This window comes from Pocillopora damicornis, chromosome 3 (assembly GCF_964200805.1).
Source record: "Pocillopora damicornis chromosome 3, jaPocDami1.2, whole genome shotgun sequence".
In the NCBI taxonomy this organism is placed as follows: Eukaryota; Metazoa; Cnidaria; class Anthozoa; order Scleractinia; family Pocilloporidae; genus Pocillopora; species Pocillopora damicornis.
This window is the reverse complement of record NC_142672.1, coordinates 4,570,296-4,587,750: the sequence shown is the minus strand read 5'-3', so window position 1 is coordinate 4,587,750 and position 17,455 is coordinate 4,570,296. Positions and strand designations below refer to the sequence as shown.

General features: G+C 37.7%; 1 protein-coding gene across 1 annotated transcript; it reads right to left on the bottom strand.

Moving 5' to 3' along the window:
* Positions 1 to 164: 164 nt before the first annotated feature.
* On the bottom strand, positions 165 to 10,469 carry LOC113665948 (GPI-anchor transamidase component PIGT). Its single transcript, XM_027181690.2, has 13 exons — positions 10,277 to 10,469; positions 9,703 to 9,883; positions 9,055 to 9,289; positions 8,360 to 8,446; positions 7,447 to 7,534; positions 6,846 to 6,940; positions 6,104 to 6,206; positions 5,320 to 5,385; positions 4,942 to 4,980; positions 4,102 to 4,257; positions 3,453 to 3,618; positions 2,433 to 2,513; positions 165 to 1,664 (listed from the first exon to the last, which is right to left on the bottom strand). The coding sequence occupies exons 1-13, from the start codon at positions 10,449 to 10,451 to the stop codon at positions 1,370 to 1,372; spliced, it is 1,767 nt and encodes a 588-aa protein (XP_027037491.2). The 5' UTR covers positions 10,452 to 10,469; the 3' UTR covers positions 165 to 1,369.
* Between the last annotated feature and the right edge of the window lie 6,986 nt (positions 10,470 to 17,455).

The window sequence follows — 17,455 nt, the reverse complement described above, 5'->3', positions numbered from 1 at the left end:
GAAAAGCTTTGGGAAGCAGGCATATGTTAAGAGGTGTTGAAGCGTTAACATTAAATCGTTCCTACTGGACATTCTCCTTCTTCACCTGTCTTGCCTCTGACGCAAACATGACAGTTGTAACAAAATCATCTTAACGATATAAAAAGGAAAAGTGACAGCTATTATTTGACGAATAGCCTGTAGCTATAATTTATTTAAAGCGGAATCTTGAAAAAATAATTCCTTGTCATCTTCCACGCAGATTACAACACGTTACTCGCACGTAATTTAAGATATGCCTGTGTGAAATGCTCCTTTACATAATGCTTCTAGGCAAACAGAGCCAAAGTAACTGAAGACGAGGAGCCGCAGAATTTTCTCGCTTCCCTAATGCAGCGCTTCTGCTGGGCATAATTTTAAGAATTTTACTACATACACTAAAATTCAGAAAACTTATTTGGAAGAATTCCCTTTAATCAGGGGAACCAACAGCAAGTTAGACGGATAAGTTATCATATGCTAATTAAGTGGCTGTTTTTCTGATATCACCACAGGAACAATACTTATCTCTTGGTCACAGCTTGATAATCTTAAGTTTTCAAGTTTTTCATTTGCAAATAGTTTTAGCCTCACAACCTCACACATTTTCCAGTTTTTTTTTATTATCAGGTGTACTGTAACCTCATAAGTTTTCACTCTGTCTTAAAAAAGATCATTGGTTTTTACACTGTCACTTATTCTACTAATTTGAAACAAAGAGGCAAAATGATTTTGTGACCACTGATTGTTGCCTTACAGGCAAGCACGAAGAAACTAAAGTAAATTTCTGATTATCACTAACTAGCGAACTACTTCCATGACGTTATCAATGTTCCATATCCATTTTGTTTCAATGAATCTCATTATTGCCTACACTGTCCACTGTTTAAGAAAAAAAAAGTAGGTAGTGTACAATTAAATTCTAACCTACTTCTCGTGAACGTTCTTTTTTTTCATGGAAAAAAAGGGGCTTCTCCTTCCAAAACGTTTTTTTTTTTAAAGAAACGTTCGTCATTTCACTCTACACAAAACAAAAAGTTTCCTCGTCTTTTTTGATGCTTATCTTTCCAAACATTCTTTCTTCATTTTCAAACACAACCAAAACAGCTGCTTGAGTAAAGTTCTGTAGGGATCAAACACGCACAACGCGCTCAACAATCTAACTGGCCAATCACAGACCAGTGATTATTATTAGTTGACTCAAAGCGTCATCGCTTTTTTTCCTGCTCGTGCCACATATAACGTGCTCATTTTTCTGAGTTCTGACTGGTTCGGCCACTAGAATATTCAACGCTTTACTCTTGCGCGACAGCACTCGCGAGGCACCTTTACTGCCGCTACAACATTCACTTTAATTTTCTTTCTTTTCTTCTGCAATTTCTTCCTTCTTCTTCCCAAAAACTTTACCCTTTAGCTTGGCGAGAAAAGCTTTCAACTTGCCAACAAGACCAGTGCTCTCCTTGGGGTCAACAGCCTCAAATCTCCGTACAGACAGATTATGAAAAGAACCAAATGCAATGGCTACTACAGTGCAGGCCAAACAGATGACGTTATATGGCATGCTGAAGTCAGGGGTGGGAAGGGTGATCAGTAAAACTTCTGTGTGAAGACGAAGAAACACTTCCTCCGCTGGAGTAGTTTCATCACTAGAAAACAAATTTGAAATCAGGCTTGTTACAACCGAGCAAGGTTTCCAACATTTATTTCAAAGGGACTGAACAAGAAAGATCATTCAAACATTGGTAAGATCCCCAAATTTCGAGTAAGGTGTAGTAATTCAGGCGCAGATACTAGGCTATCTTGTTTGTATCAATTTTTGAGCAGTTTTCAATTATGTTGAAAGTAATCCATGACTGCTTTGGTTTTGCTTAACTTTGCTCTTCAAACCGATCGAAATTTCGTCACTAGCGTTTTCCTGCGTTTCATGCAGTTTCCCTAACTTTACTTTGAGTTGTCATTGGTTAACAATGATGTCGAACTTCGTTCTCACTGGCTGTTGTGATTACTTTGGTCTTTCTTTAACTCAACTGAAAAACTACTCCACCAACCGGCTTTCTCATTTGGTATCGTTCACAACCCAATCAATTAACCCTTTACACCCTAACATCAGTATGCATATTCTCCATACTGTTCTTTATACATTTCCAAGGTTCTAACAGGGAGAATTTGTAAAACCATCAACAGCTTCGTTAGTTGCTGATTATTCCTTATATTCTCGTGACTTAAACCTTTTAGTCAGGGGTGATATTGTAAGGAGAAATTAGAACCTTGTTACACTTTGGGATTAAAGGGTTAAAGGCATTCCAGCCCAGTCTCCCACTGATGGTTCATCAAAAGAAACAATCAGATAAATGAATAAAGGAAAAAACAGAATTAAACCCTGAAGGGTTCACGAGAGAAAGATTTTAGGTTACCTTTCAAACAGGAGAGAGGTGTGGCGTGCTGGACCAGTGTAATTTTTTGGGCCTTGAAGTTTTGTTGAGATCACAGCAGAACTGAAACAAAACAAACGCAAAATGAGTGAGGGGCGTTTGGTATATCAAAAACCCTCAAGAAAGTCGACAACAGGGTGATTTTGTATTCGAGGCCACCATTATCTGGGGAATTTCAGACTATTGCTGGTTCATCAGAAAATCGCACGTACTTGTGCAAACCTTCTTTCCTGACTCTTAAAAACCACAAAAGAATAGAACTTCACATCTTATTTGTGTATGTTGTCAGTTTAAATGTACCAGCAAACTCAATCTATGTGTAAACATTAATGACGATTTCGATTTTGGTGATCCTTGCAGTGAGCAGGACTACAGAGCGGTCAAACGTCTGCGCATGTGTGAACGTTTTAATGAATGACTAAGTGGTGCGCTTTCACAACCAAATTTTTCCACACGAGTTACAAACAACCATCCAAGTAAGTAAGTCAGGGTGTTTCAAAATCATATAGCTTTTTCGGTAAAGCTCAAAACAGAATGATAAAGCAACAGGATACCTGTACTTAAATAGTCAAGTTTTCCTTTTCTCAACTTTTGTTTCCTTTTACATATTTCTATGAAAGTTTCGATTTTTTCAGTTTATTTTGCGAGACAGGGGCTGTTTCTTACGTTTTTTTTAATATTTTCGCGCGAAATTGGCGCAGCCGGCAAGAACTGATCCCCTCGCGCATGACCGACGTTCGTCCAATAAGTTTGAGTAGGACGCTGCCTACATAGGAACTTCACATACAGTCGAACTTAAAAACGATTTCTCGATAGCTCAGCTGGTAGATTACAGCCTATTAACAGAATATCGAAACTGACAACAGTTCAAATATTTACGTCTTTGTCCGACGTTCCTGACAAATCTTCCACATAATTCTTTTCACTTTTAGGGACTGGACCTTGAACAGTCCTAAATAAGGATACGCTTTTCCTCGGCAACAGATGCATAGTGAACATTACCTGATGTAGAACCCATGATGGGCATCTGGAGGATGTTCTGTCCATTTCAGGAATCCTTTATGGAACTGTACGCTCAGTTCTGTAACAGAGTTTGCTGGTAAAGTCAGCAGCATTTCCACAGTATAAGGCCGCAAACGATCCTTTGCTGGAGTCACGTAGATGATATCTACAACCGTAATTTTAGTTTCAGTTTGAAGTTATGTTCACAACTTTAGCAATTTGATATGCAAGAATTAGCCTACGCGTAACCGTACTCTCCCCCCCCCTCCCCCATGAAGAAACGAGAGGGAGAGGGCACGGCTACACGTAGGTTAACAAGAATTAGCCGGCGTGACGTCTGCTTCAGGTCCAACAGTGATAATTATTAGTGCCACACCCCTACAAACCTCTCTCCGACTCACCTCAAGTCTTCCCGCGAGCGGAAAAACGCGCGCCTTGCAGCGCAAATAATGAAGGCCTGCTTGGAAGCTAAAATTAGTGTCAAATACCATACAGGTAAAATGAAAGGTAAATCAGGAAGTAACCGAGACAAAAACTTCGTCATTAAGTCAATTTGTCATTCAACCAAAGGACTAAAAAGTCAGTGTATCAGCCAATCAAAAGATGCACCAATTATAATAGAACATTGGGAGGTAGGAAACATCTTTACCAGGCTTGATTTCCTTGCCAGCACTTTTGATGGTTAAGGTGTGAAGAAAGATCCTGAGGTACCACGGGAAGGTAGCAAAGTAAACAACTGGCAGGGGATCTGTGGGGTGACAATTGTGCAACATGGATGTAATACCACCTTTTTCTTCACCATACCCTTAAAAAGAAGAGCAAAATTGTATTAGAAACAAGAGCTTAAAATCCTGATAATAAAAAGAGAGAAGCCACTTTCAAACTTAATAAACCATGGACACCTGGAATATTTCAGGAATGTTTAATGTATCATGACCAATCACACTGCACATCTAGACATTTGGGAAGTCCACCAATCCATAAAATATTTACTGATACAGATTATCATTTATTATTACATTTTTCAGACACTATGCATGCAATGATTGCTCAATTTAGCAGGGTATAATTGTTATTGCACAGCCTGCTAAATTCAAAAGTTTGTTTGAATTGAAATCTTTCTCACTCTATTTGAACCCAAAAATATAACAAATATCTTACTAACCTCATTTTCTCTGTCCATACTGTAAGTTACAGAACCTCCTTTTTCCATTTGGATGTATGGCCCACCCACCTCAATCTTGGGTCATATATCTTTGTGGAAAAAACTTGTTCTGCAACTTACCATAAGGACCTTGAGCTTGGATAGTAAGAGGTATGTTATATGTCATTTTGCAGGATTTATCCTCCTTACACAATAACATTCTACCAATATTTACATTATAACATGGTCCTCTGAGTTTCACAATTAAAAGACAAAAAATAATGATAGTTGCAGTAACATTTACAAGGTAATGACTAAGTTCAGCTATGTCAATGCACTACTGACCTGTTACAAATCTTTGAGCATAAAGCTGTGGAGGTACACCTGTTGAAAAAGGTACAATCAAATAATTATTGGGACAGATGGAAGCAGTATTAACAACTAAAACAGTTAGCCCCTTGACCCTTTAACTCCCATGAGTGACCAAGACAAAATTTCTCCTTGCAATATCAATACAATATCAAGCAGACAAGTGTTGAGAATAAAGAAAAATATCAATCACAGGATTATAAGTTGATCCAAAACCAAATTCTCAAAACCAAACACCATAAGAACGGTATGGCAGACAGTAAGGAGAATTACTAACAAGGAAGTAATTCAGGGAGGCTTTATGTGTGATTCATGTGTGATTTGCATGCAGATTTTTGCCAATGTTCCACTGACCTTTAGCAACTCTCCTCTTCCACTTGAACACCACATTAAGAGCTGAGTCAGAAACACTGGCATTGACTGAATCAAAATAAACATCAAAATTGTTTATCATTCACAGTTTGAAGATTCAAAAGACATAACCTTTTTTAATATTCTGATTTTTTTTTAAAAAAACATGATTTAAAACGAGAATCTACAGCTATTATTGTTGGCACAGGACTTCAATAGTTTGGTTTGGTCTTAAAACAAATGTAAATATATAAACATTGATTAAAAATTACTGGCAGAATTTCCAAAGGTCAGACTGTTATACACCATAAACATCATGGAAAGTGTACTAACATACAGTGTAACCAGTTACAAACACTTTTTCCTTGTTCAACCTACCAAGACAATTGCTGGACTATGGTACATTCAACAAATTTCATTTGCATCACAATGAAGATGTGAGGTAAAACCAATTCATTTTTTCTTCTGATTGAATATAGTTGAGTTTGTCCCTAATTCAGCTAAAAAAATATCACTGTTCGAATTTCTGTAGTAATTGTTTGAACAAGTCCTCAAACTTTAGTCTCTTCTAATGGAGAATTATCTTTCCCTTAACAAGTGAGTAATGTTGAGGAATTATTCTTCCTGGCTTTACATTATACTTTTTGTTTTTGATATTTTGTGGGAAGAGCTTTGTGTAAGAAAAAGCCAATAAGTACTTAGCGACATTGTAAATTTATTTTGTCCATCAAGATTAAAATTTCAAGTGATTACCAAGGCAGTACTGGTGATAATGTTTTGAACTTACTCATTTGTTTCATGTCATACATGGCAAAGTATTGTTGATGCTGTCCTGTCACTTGTTTTGTTACTGTAGAGAAAGCTGGAGACAATGTGAACTGGGAATCGCTCTGTTGGGTGGTGAAAAAACAGTAAAAGGGTCACAACAAATTATTACAGTCATTTTGTGACAGAAAAATCCCACAAGTCACTCAATGGTCAAATTTGATTTGCCTTACTCCCAACATGTGGCTTTGTAGCTCAGTGGGTACTATTGCCCAACTAGTAACTGGGTGGCATGGATTGGAATCCTATTAACCCTTTAACTCCCAAGATCTAATTGTTAATTCTCCCCTCTTGCTACTACAAGTTACCTTGTTTTTTAGTTATGAGAATTTGGTGTTAAAGCAAGATAAAATCTTCTGCCTGATTAATTTGTGTATTCTTTTCAACTGTTTGTTGGATAATGTATGGATATTTTAGGGAGAAGTTACATGTTAATCACTTCTTGGAGTTTAACGGTTAAAGCCTGAATTTTTACTTGTTTTTGTTTTGTCTTTTAAGGCTTCTTTCCAGTAAATGTATAAATTGCAGCTCAACTGCCAAGATCATTTCTTCCCTTGGGTTTAACTATTAGTTGGTTGATACACATTTAGTTTATCTCATGCCCCTCATCAAGTTTGACTCCACAATGTACATTATTGGGAGAACTGTTGTATGACTTCAAGAACTATTTTTGATAAACAAATTGCCAGCATCTCACACCTAACCTTGTTACTGCTTATATCAACATAAATGCGACTGGTAGTAGCCAGAGGACATGCAGACTTGATGGAACGACCAAATAACTTCTTGAAGGACCAATCTAAAAACAAAATAAATGCATGTAATTGTGTTATTTATTAATAATCTAAACCATACATAATGATAGCTTGGAAATGTTGAGATGTTCAACTTCTGTCCAGTGGCCTCTTTTCCAATCTTTTGAGGTCACTGTTAAAAGGTTTTTACAGTTTAGTTTTTGGACAGGAAGAAGTATTTTCACTTCCTTATTCATCATATCTTTCCATTTCCACTTTTCCAAATTTCTCTTAACAGTAACTCCCAAACTCTTTTAAAAGCATGACTGTATCACCAGTATCATGTGAGTAAACTTTCATCTGAAAAACCCAAAATCTAGTCTCAACGCTTGTTGGTTTTCCCTCTGCATGAACTGTTCATGGGCCCTTTTGGAGGAACTGGTTGTAAGAACTTGCTCACTCATGCGCTAATCTTCCCATTCTTTCAAAACTCTTTCTAGGAACAAAATGTGTTGTGTGAAACCCATTCTCATTTTGTGTGCGTGGCTGTACAGAAGTTTATATAACTTACCATGTTTGGATCCCCCTCTTAACAGTGGGTCCAACACCATGGAAACTGACTGTACTAATTCCACAGAGTATTGTGAACAGCTTGTATCCTTAAAATTGTGATAAATAAATCATACAATCCTAGATTAACTAAACACACCAGGAGTATACTAACAGCATGCATGTTTTTGGCACATCACAATTATTCAACCCTTTCACTTTCAAGATCTCTTTAGTAATTCTCTATGCTGTCTGTCAAATATTGCTTATATTTTTAGTTCTGAGAATTTATCACTGGATCAAGTGGTAATCCTTTAACTGATATTGTTCTTTACAATCATCACGTGTCTTCTTGTCATTGTAAGTATGTCTTGGTCACTTCTGAGAATGAAAAGGTGTCAATAATTCCTTTCATAAAAAGAAACTTGTATATAGATACCCAGCACATACTGCTTGTTGTATGAAGTAAAAATCAACAGATTGAGCTGAGCATTCCTCAATGGGTATTAAAACAACACATTAATGGCTTGTTAATCAGTCACCTTCAGATCAAGATCTACAATTTTGCACGCACCTTGCCGATTTGCCACATTAAAAGAAAACATGGTCTTGACATTGGTTATAAAAATAAGGCCTGTCTAACCTACGGCAAGTGCTATATTTCATAATTCCAATGTTACTGTTATGAAACTGAAGAAACTAAATTTAGGTGCCACTGGAGGTAAATGTTCCCAATTGAAAATTACTTTTTGCTGCAGTTTTAAGTACAGCTGCACAACATCCAAAGTCACAATTCACCTTAAATAGGCCTTGGAATAGACCTCCATCAATAAGTGGTTAACTGGTTTGTCAATGGGGTATTGCCAGTACACATTCTGGCAGTCAAAAAATTCAATCTTACCAGTATAGAAGTAAAAATTAATAGTTCAATCTACCTGGCAGATTGGTCTCAAATGAACTGCTAGAGAATGATAATTAACTCTATACAGCAGCAACGAGTTAAATAATGTAGTTAGACCGGCCTGAAAAAAAATACAAAAGCAGTGTTATCAAGAATTTTTCTATTTTATTCTAAAGCAGTGCATAGAAAGGGAAGGACAAAACCATAGGTAAGAAATTGGGAACAAATGGTTGTTTTACATGGGCAATACTAAACACTTAAAACTCTAAGTAAAAGAAGCATGTTTTATCCCCACAATGACTTTAAGACAATTAACACTGAATAACAAGTGCAGGAAAATACTTTAAACTATTTTCATCACAAAATAGTTGTCACTATCTTTTCTCATCAAAAAGAGACTCTTTTTGACAAGAAAACAAAAGATATATACATTGCAGGTAAATGTATATTTTCAATGTTGCAACATTTTTGAAAACGGGTGTATATATACATATATAACTTAGGGCTTATTTACACGGTACGACTTTGTCGCATGCGACAAGCTTACGACAGGCTTACGACACGAATTGTTTCGTGTAAATCAAACCTACAACTTGCTTACGACTCTTAAGTCATGTCGTAGGCCTGTCGCAAGCTTGTCGCATGCGACAAAAGCGTGCCGTGTAAATAGGCCTTTACAAGGCATTAAAAAAAATCACAAGGAACAAAAATCACATCACAAGATAATACCTTTGAGTCACATGGCAACAGTTTCTTCCATGGAGTGAGGTTCTCAGTGCAAACCAACTCTCTGGGCAAAGCTGCATGTCTCAACAATGAAGAGTTTGTACCAGCAGCAGAGGTAACACCTTCCCTTGTAAAGGAAAGTTTGGGGCTTGTGGTTGTCTTACTGTCTATGAAATTCAGGGAAGCGCAAAATTGGCCTGACAATGCCTGAGTAAGTCCTGACCAGTTCTCATCCACACTGCAAACAAGAGCAGAAAAAAAAATCAAGGTTTTTTACTACATTTTCATGATATTGATCACTCCTAATAATCACAACAAAGTTTTTTTGTGTATATGTATTATCAGAAAATACACACGTACACATTACTCATTACATTGTCCATCTGAGTGTAATTCAGAATAAGCTTCATGATCTTTAATCTCTTTTAGGGGCATTGACTATGTGTAGAATTTTTAACATATTGAAAAACATTTACATTGATCTTACTTTTAGTTTGCCAGTGATCATCTAATCAAAAGTAAACTTAGAACCATTCCCAACTTTGTTTACTTAAATTTTCCAACAATAAAGAAGTTTCGTATCTAATTTGCTCCTGATAAGCCATTTCTTGTTTCAAAGCACACTGTTTTAAAAAGCTCCTATATAAGTACCTGTCCTTCACTCTATCCTGGAACCACACCCATAACTCTGCCCCAGGAGGGGCTGATGTCACAGGGTACCCCCACTGTTCATGCTGCCACTGTCCCTGTGTTAGACTCAGGTGAAGTTCTTCTACTGAATACTGATTAACAATCTGTCCAAAGGATTTTGGAAACAGCCTGTAGTGGGAGACTAAGATGAACAAAATGATAACAGTGACACAGAAAGGTGATATCAAGAATGATCATCACAAATAAAACCTACTAATACAAATTTTTTTTCAGATTTATTTAGGCTCCAGTTACCAAATCTGGATCACTTGTCACATTTAGCTCATGCGTGAAGCTGGGATATGAAGCATCCTTCTAACCAAACTACCAAAACACACACTAAATGAAATGTTGATCAATGATCAAATGGTTTCTCGTTTATCTAGACGAGAAAACTATTCGGCCAAAAGGAAATAAATGTTTTTTTTTTTCAATACCGCGATAAAAACAAATCATTTCGCCTTTCTGCTAAAGGAAATCATTTATCAACTACAGCTGTAAGTTATTTTAGCCGACAGAAAGTTGTGACACTTACAGGATTTTGTGTCCCTGATATCCACATCCCAAACTGTAGTGAATTGAAAGTGTGCATATACGTGGCCAGTTTTCAACGGCCTCAGTAGCAATTCTTCATGGAAAACATCCTTCACCGCCAGAGAAAAAGACCAGAAAAGAGAGAAAATTGCTAAACTGCTACAGACGGCCGCCATTTTGTAAGCAGCAAAGGCTTGGTTACATTTCCATTCTCTCCTAGGCCTTCGCTGACTTGTCCTACATAAATAATATCAAAGATTGGAGAGCGCAAACTTATCCTTAAATGAAGTGATTCCAATTCATGTAAGCTATTAAAGAGTTGTTGTAGGCAACCTCATGGGTTACTTTTTCCGTTTAGATTAAAATATTCTTAGCGTAATGTAGACACTCCTAAATAGGACAAGTTAAAGCAGTGATTCACAAATTAAATGATCACGCAATAAATAGTCTTTAGTCATTATTTTCACGGAAATCATTGAATTGCGTACTAATTCATATGCTGAAATAAAAGGCGCTGAAACTATTGATTCAGGCTGATTGATTGAATGATTGATTGTTTGATGCTGTGTAGCTACGCACTACTGAAACAGAATTACTTTGCTAATAGAGGTTCTGAAATGGGGAGGGTTCGAAACCTATTTTTCAGGAATTTCTCAGCCATTTCCCATAGTTTGCCTAAATCTTGTGGTTTCAGTAAAGGGTACAGGTAAAAACTTAAATTGGCCTGAATGCAAAAGAGTTTTGCATTGGTAACTATGATCGGCGATTTCTTTCTTCTTTTTTTCGCTTGTACAACTAGATAGTACCTTTTATATTAAAAAACTTCAGAGGTGATACGTAATTTTAAGAAGGTTTTAAACTCAACCCCCAGTAGATAAAAAGGCGGTTTTTGATCAATATGACTTAAAACTCGGGTTCTACGATAATTATCAATCTCCGCTTTTATATCTAGAACCAAACATTTTGTCCAAAGTGTCGGTAAGGAGCTAGAATTTTTAACTGTTTGCAAAACAAAACAACCTAACGTGATTTAATATGCCTTGATTTGACTTTGCACTGTTTTATCACTTTATCCTTCTAGACGACCATAAAATAAAGACAAAGTTCAAAATTAAAAAAATTAAAAGTTTTTTTTGACCGTAAAAGATACTCCAATAAATATTGATAGGATATAGCAAACTAGAAAATAGCGGTATTGTTGTGTGATCTTTGTTAGTCAGTGTAGATAGTTGTACCTACCGTAGACAGTGTAGATAGTTGTACCTATTGTAGACAGTGTAGATAGTTGTACCTATTGTAGACAGTGTAGATAGTTGTACCTACTGTAGACAGTGTAGATAGTTGTACCTACTGCAGACAGTGTAGATAGTTGTACCTACTGTAGACAGTGTAGATAGTTGTACCTACTGTACAGTGTAGATAATTGTACCTACTGTAGACAGTGTAGATAGTTGTACCTACTGTAGACAGTGTAGATAGTTGTACCTACTGTAGACAGTGTAGATAGTTGTACCTACTGCAGACAGTGTAGATAGTTGTACCTACTGTAGACAGCGCAGATAGTTTTACCTACTGCACACAGTGTAGACAGCTGCACCTACTGTTGACAGAGTAGATAGCTATACCTACTGTAGACAGTGTAGATAGTTATACCTACTGTAGACAGTGTAGATAGCAGTACCTACCGTAGGCAGTGAAGATAGTTGTACCTACTGTACATAGCGTAGACAGCTGTACTCACTGTAGACAGAGTAGATAGCTGTACCTACAGTAGACAGTGTAGATAGTTGTACCTTAACTGTAGACAGTGTAGATAGTTGTACCTAATGTAGGCAGTGTAGCTAGTTGTACATACTGTAGACAGTGGTACCTATTGCAGACAGTGTAGATAGTTGTACCTACTGTAGACAGCGCAGATAGTTTTACCTACTGCACACAGTGTAGACAGCTGCACCTACTGTTGACAGAGTAGATAGCTATACCTACTGTAGACAGTGTAGATAGTTATACCTACTGTAGACAGTTTAACTTTTAGTTTTAGTTTTAACTACCATCAGCTTTACGATTTGTTATGGCTTAACCTGATACAAATGGTTTTAGTAGCTCACATTTATCGCTGAGTGTACGTGTTTGCCAACTAAATCACGACGTTTAGTTCCCTGTTGCCGACTATGGCTTCTGGCACCCTTCAAGGCCCTCCTGTTGGTCGTTAGACTGAGGGGAGGAGGTTTGTGCAAAGGTACCTTCTTCTTACTTGTGGTTCAAGTTATTGGAACTTTACACCTCCTTTCTCTCAGATAATGATTTCGTAAATAAATTTCGGACGACAATCAGAAGTGTCAGTGATAAATATGCTGATTACGCTTGCGTCAATCCCGCTTTGAAATGGAAGATGATAAAATACATAAGTATCTCAGCTACGTTTACGAAGGAAATTTGTATTTTTGGTCGGAAATAATCTGCGAGAAAAATATGAGGTCTACCGACCACTTCCTCTCTTTGCTTTTGTACGGCATAACTCTCTGTTACGAATTGAGCCGTTTTTTTTTATAAATCATGGTACTCTTAAGCCATCAGTTCAGTAAGTTACAGATTTATTCCGTTGAAGTCTCGAACGCCTTTTTATCCTTGCATGGACTGAAAGATCTTTTTAATGATAATGCAATTTTTTTATTATAAAAAGACTGCAATCTTCTTTATTGAGGGATTCATAGGAGCCAAAAAGGCCAGATGAGATTCCCCAATCTAAAAGGGATAATTTGTACACCAACTTATGCAATTGAAAATGTAGGTTAGTGTTCTCAATCAAGAGCTAAATACCATCGAGCCTTTTAAGCTGGGCCATGGATCAAAATACAATTATTACGTGGTTTGTATGCGCAATAAACATGTGCAATGCAATGCTAAGGAATCACATTAACGAGCCTCAGCAAGCGAAGCCGTCCGCCATTACAACGTATGCTAATATTCTTCATGTAGATCGCTTTTGTCAGTTCATTGTATGATTCATTCTCTTTATTCTTGACCGGAAACGCTCGATTGCACTCTCCGAAAGACAAAGTTCCTCACCCTCCCCCCCAACCTGGTTTTTTAAAACTCAATACACCGACAATTTATGTAAATATAATATGCAGTTTCGAGATGGTCGAGCGGCAATCGTAGGCGCGCAACGAGTGCATGAGAGGTCATCGAGGTCGCGGGTTCGAATCACGCTAAAGGAGTTATTCTCAATCTGGCTTGGGGGCCGAATAACTTCTCCCCGAGTATGATTTGGAGCTGGCGGACAAGGAGTTACTCTCAAACTGGCTTGGGGGCCGAGGAACTCCTCCCCGCGGAATTTGCATTTTGTTCTTCCTGTTATTTTTACTTTTTCTCCTTATTATCATCATTTTTGTCTTCTTTTTTCCTTCTTTTTCGGGCCACTTTGTTAATTGTTAGTTATATTCTGAATCCTGTATTGTTTTCTGTTGCTCAGACGTCGCCGGCAAAGACTTTTTTTCCTTAAAATAGAAAAGGTTTTTTTCTTTCTTTAACCGTTTTATGTATTTTTTAACCTCTTTTCTTTCTTTTACGTTTCTTATGTATTATCCATTTCAAGCTCGTCATCCTTCGATAGGCAATGCAAGTTAGAAGGAGTAACGTTTTCTCAGTATGTCTACGTGCCGAACTCTGACGTGAAGATGTCGATGTCCGATCGTAAACTGCAGTGAAATTCTCTTTGTCGAGAATAAAATGAGGAAACAGGCTATAAAGTCTTTGATGATCCGTGCTGGAGCACATCTCCGACATCAGCCAAACTTTCCGTAATCATGCGAAATGTCATGTATCGGTAATCGTTTGAAGTCGTATGCAAGGAACTCATTCAAAATTGGACAGAGCACCATAATCTTAATACAAGAGAGAAAATAACCTTAATACCATCTCTTGACTAGAAGCAAGATTGAAAACATGGAATTAAAGGAAATATGTCGTTCTTGACCCTTGAAACGTTGCTTTTGTTTGTTATGCCGATAGTGTTTGTTAAGGTCAAATAAAGTTTTTAGTTAGCATTAACTTTACAATTTGTCATGGCTTAACCAGATACAACTGGTTCTAGTAGTTCACCTTGATTACTGAGTGTGTTTGAAAACTAAATCAAGTGGTTAAGCTCCCTATCGAAGTCTATGGCTCCTGACACCTTTCAGGCCTTCCTGTTGGTCGTTAGAGGGGAGGAGGTTTGGGCAAAGGTACCCTCTTCTTACTTGTGGTCCAAGTTATTGGAAACTTTACACCTCCTTTCTCTCAGATAATGATTTCGTAATGATAAATTTCGGACAACAATCAGAAGTGGCAGTGTCAATATGCTGACGATGCTTGCGTCAGTCCCACTTTGAAATAGAAGATGGTTAAATAATGAGTACATCGGTTACTTCTACGAAGGAAATTTGTGTTTCTGGTCAGAAATAATCTGCGAGAAAAATGTGCAATCTACCGACCACTTCCTCTCTTTGCTTCTGTAAGGCAAAAACTCTCTCATACGAATCGACCCGTTTTTTATATAAATCATGGTACTCTTAAGCCATCAGTTCAGTAAGTTGCAGATTTATTCAGTTCAAGTCTCGAACGCCTTCTTATCCTTGCATGAACTGAAAAAGCTTTTTGATGATCATGCAAATTTTGTTTTAATAAAAGGACTACTATCTTCTTTATTGAGGGATTCATTGGAGGCAAAAAGACCAAATAAGATTCCCCAATCTAAAAGGGATAATTTTTACAATAAAATTATGCAGTAGAAAGTATAAGTTAGTGTTCTCAATCAAGAGCTAAAGACCATCGTACCTTTTAACCTGGTACATGGATTAAAATACAATTAGTTCGCTTATTCGCCCATATGATTACGTGATTTTTATGCGCAGTCAAAGATGTGCAATGCAATACTGAGGAATCATATTTAAGACCTTCAGCAAACGAAGCTGTCCGCCATTGGAACATATGCTAATATTCCTCGTGCAGATCGCTTTTGTTAGTTCTTTGTTAGACTTGTTTCCTTTATTCTTGACCGGAAACGCTCGATTGCACTCTCAGTGAGACAAAGTTCCTCACCCTCCCCCCAAACCTGATATTTTAAAATTCACTACCTCTCTTTGCTTCTGTACGGCATAACTCTCTGATACGAATCGAGCCGTTTTTTTTTTATAAATCATAGTACTCTTACGCCATCAGTTTAGTAAGTTGCAGATTTATTCAGTTAAGGTCTCGAACGCCTTTTTATCCTTGCATGAACTGAAAGAGCTTTTTGGTGATAATGCAAATTTCGTTCTCGAAAGAGGACTACTTTCTTCTTTATTGAGGGATTCATAGGAGCCAAAAAGACAAAATAGATTCCCCAATCTAAAAGAGATAATTTGTACACCAAAATTATGTAATAGAAAATATAACTTAGTGTTCTCAATCAAGAGCTAAAGACCATCGAGCCTTTTTACCTGGTCCGTGGATTACAATACAATAAGCGTGGTTATTCGCCTATATGACCACGTGATTTTTATCCGGAGAAAACGATGTACGATGCAATACTGAGGAATCACATTAACAAGCTTCAGCAAACGAAGCCGTCCGCCATTACAGCATATGCTAATATTCCTCGTGTAGATCGCTTTTGTCAGTTCTTTGTTTGATTCATTTCCTTTATTCTTGACCGGAAACGCTTGATTGCACTGTCAGTAACACAAAGCTCCTCACCCTCCCCCCCAACCTGGTATTTGAAAACTCACTACAGCGACAATTTATGCTAATATAATATGTAGTTTCGAGATGGTCGAGCGGCAATCGCAGGCGCGCAACGAGTGCATGAAAGGTCATCGAGGTCGCGGGTTCGAATCACACTATAGGAGTTACTCTCAATCTGGCTTGGGGGCCGAATAACTTCTCCCCGAGTATGATTTGGAGCTGGCGAACAAGGAGTTACTCTCAAACTGGCTTGGGGGCCGAGGAACTCCTCCCCGCGGAATTTGCATTTTGTTTTTGCTGTTTTTTCTTTTTTTTCTCCTTATTATCAACATTATTATCTTCTTTTTTCCTTATTTTTTTTTCGAGCGGTTTTCTTTTTCAGGCCACTTTTATTGTTAGTTATATTCTGAATCCTGTAGTGTTTTCTGTTGCTCAGAAGTCGCCGGCAAAGACTACTTTTCCTTGAAATAGAAATGGATTTGTTTTTCTTTAACCGTTTTACCTCTTTTTTTACCTCTTTTCATCCTTTTAATCGTATTATCCATTTCAAGCTCATCATCCTTCGATAGGCAATACAAGTTAGAAGGAGGTAAACGTTTTCTAAGTATGTTTACGTGCCGAACTCTGACGTTGGGATGTAGTTTCCGATGGTAAACCGGCCCTCAAAGAAATTCACAGTTTCCGCTCCTTATAAGCGTGTGTTGCTGCGTACATGCTGCTGATCGACCGTTGAAATGCATTTGATTTGTAGCTGGCGGACAAGGAGTAACTCTCAAACTGGCTTGGGGGCCGAAGAACTCCTCCCCGCGGAATTTGCATTTTGTTCTTGCTGCTTTTTCTTCTTTTTCCCCTTATTATCATCCTTTTTATCTTCTTTTTTCCTTTTCCCTTATTTTTGTTTCAGAGCAGTTTTCTTTTTTCGCCTCATTTCCTCTCAGATGACACTGTCAGTAACACAAAGCTTCTCACCCTCCCCCCCAACCTGGTATTTTAAAACTCAATACACCGACAATTTATGCATGAGAAGACATCGAGGTCGTGGGTTCGAATCACGCTATGGGAGTTATTCTCAATCTGGCTTGGGGGCCGAATAACTTCTCCCCGAGTATGATTTGGAGCTGGCGGACAAGGAGTCACTCTCAAACTGGCTTGGGGGCCGAGGAACTCCTCCCCGCGGAATTTGCATTTTGTTTTTGCTGTTTTTTCTCCATATTATCATGATTTATATCTTGTTTTACTCTTTTTCCTTGTACCTATTGTAGACAGTGTAGATAGCTGTTCCTACTGTAGAAAGTGTAGACAGTTGTACCTACAGTAGACAGTGTAGATAGATGTACCTACGGTAGACAGTGTAGATAGCTGTACCCACTGAAGACAATGTAGATAGCTGTACCTCTTGTAGACAGTGTAGATAGCTGTACCTACTGTAGAAAGTGTAGACAGTTGTACCTACTGTAGACAGTGTAGATAGATG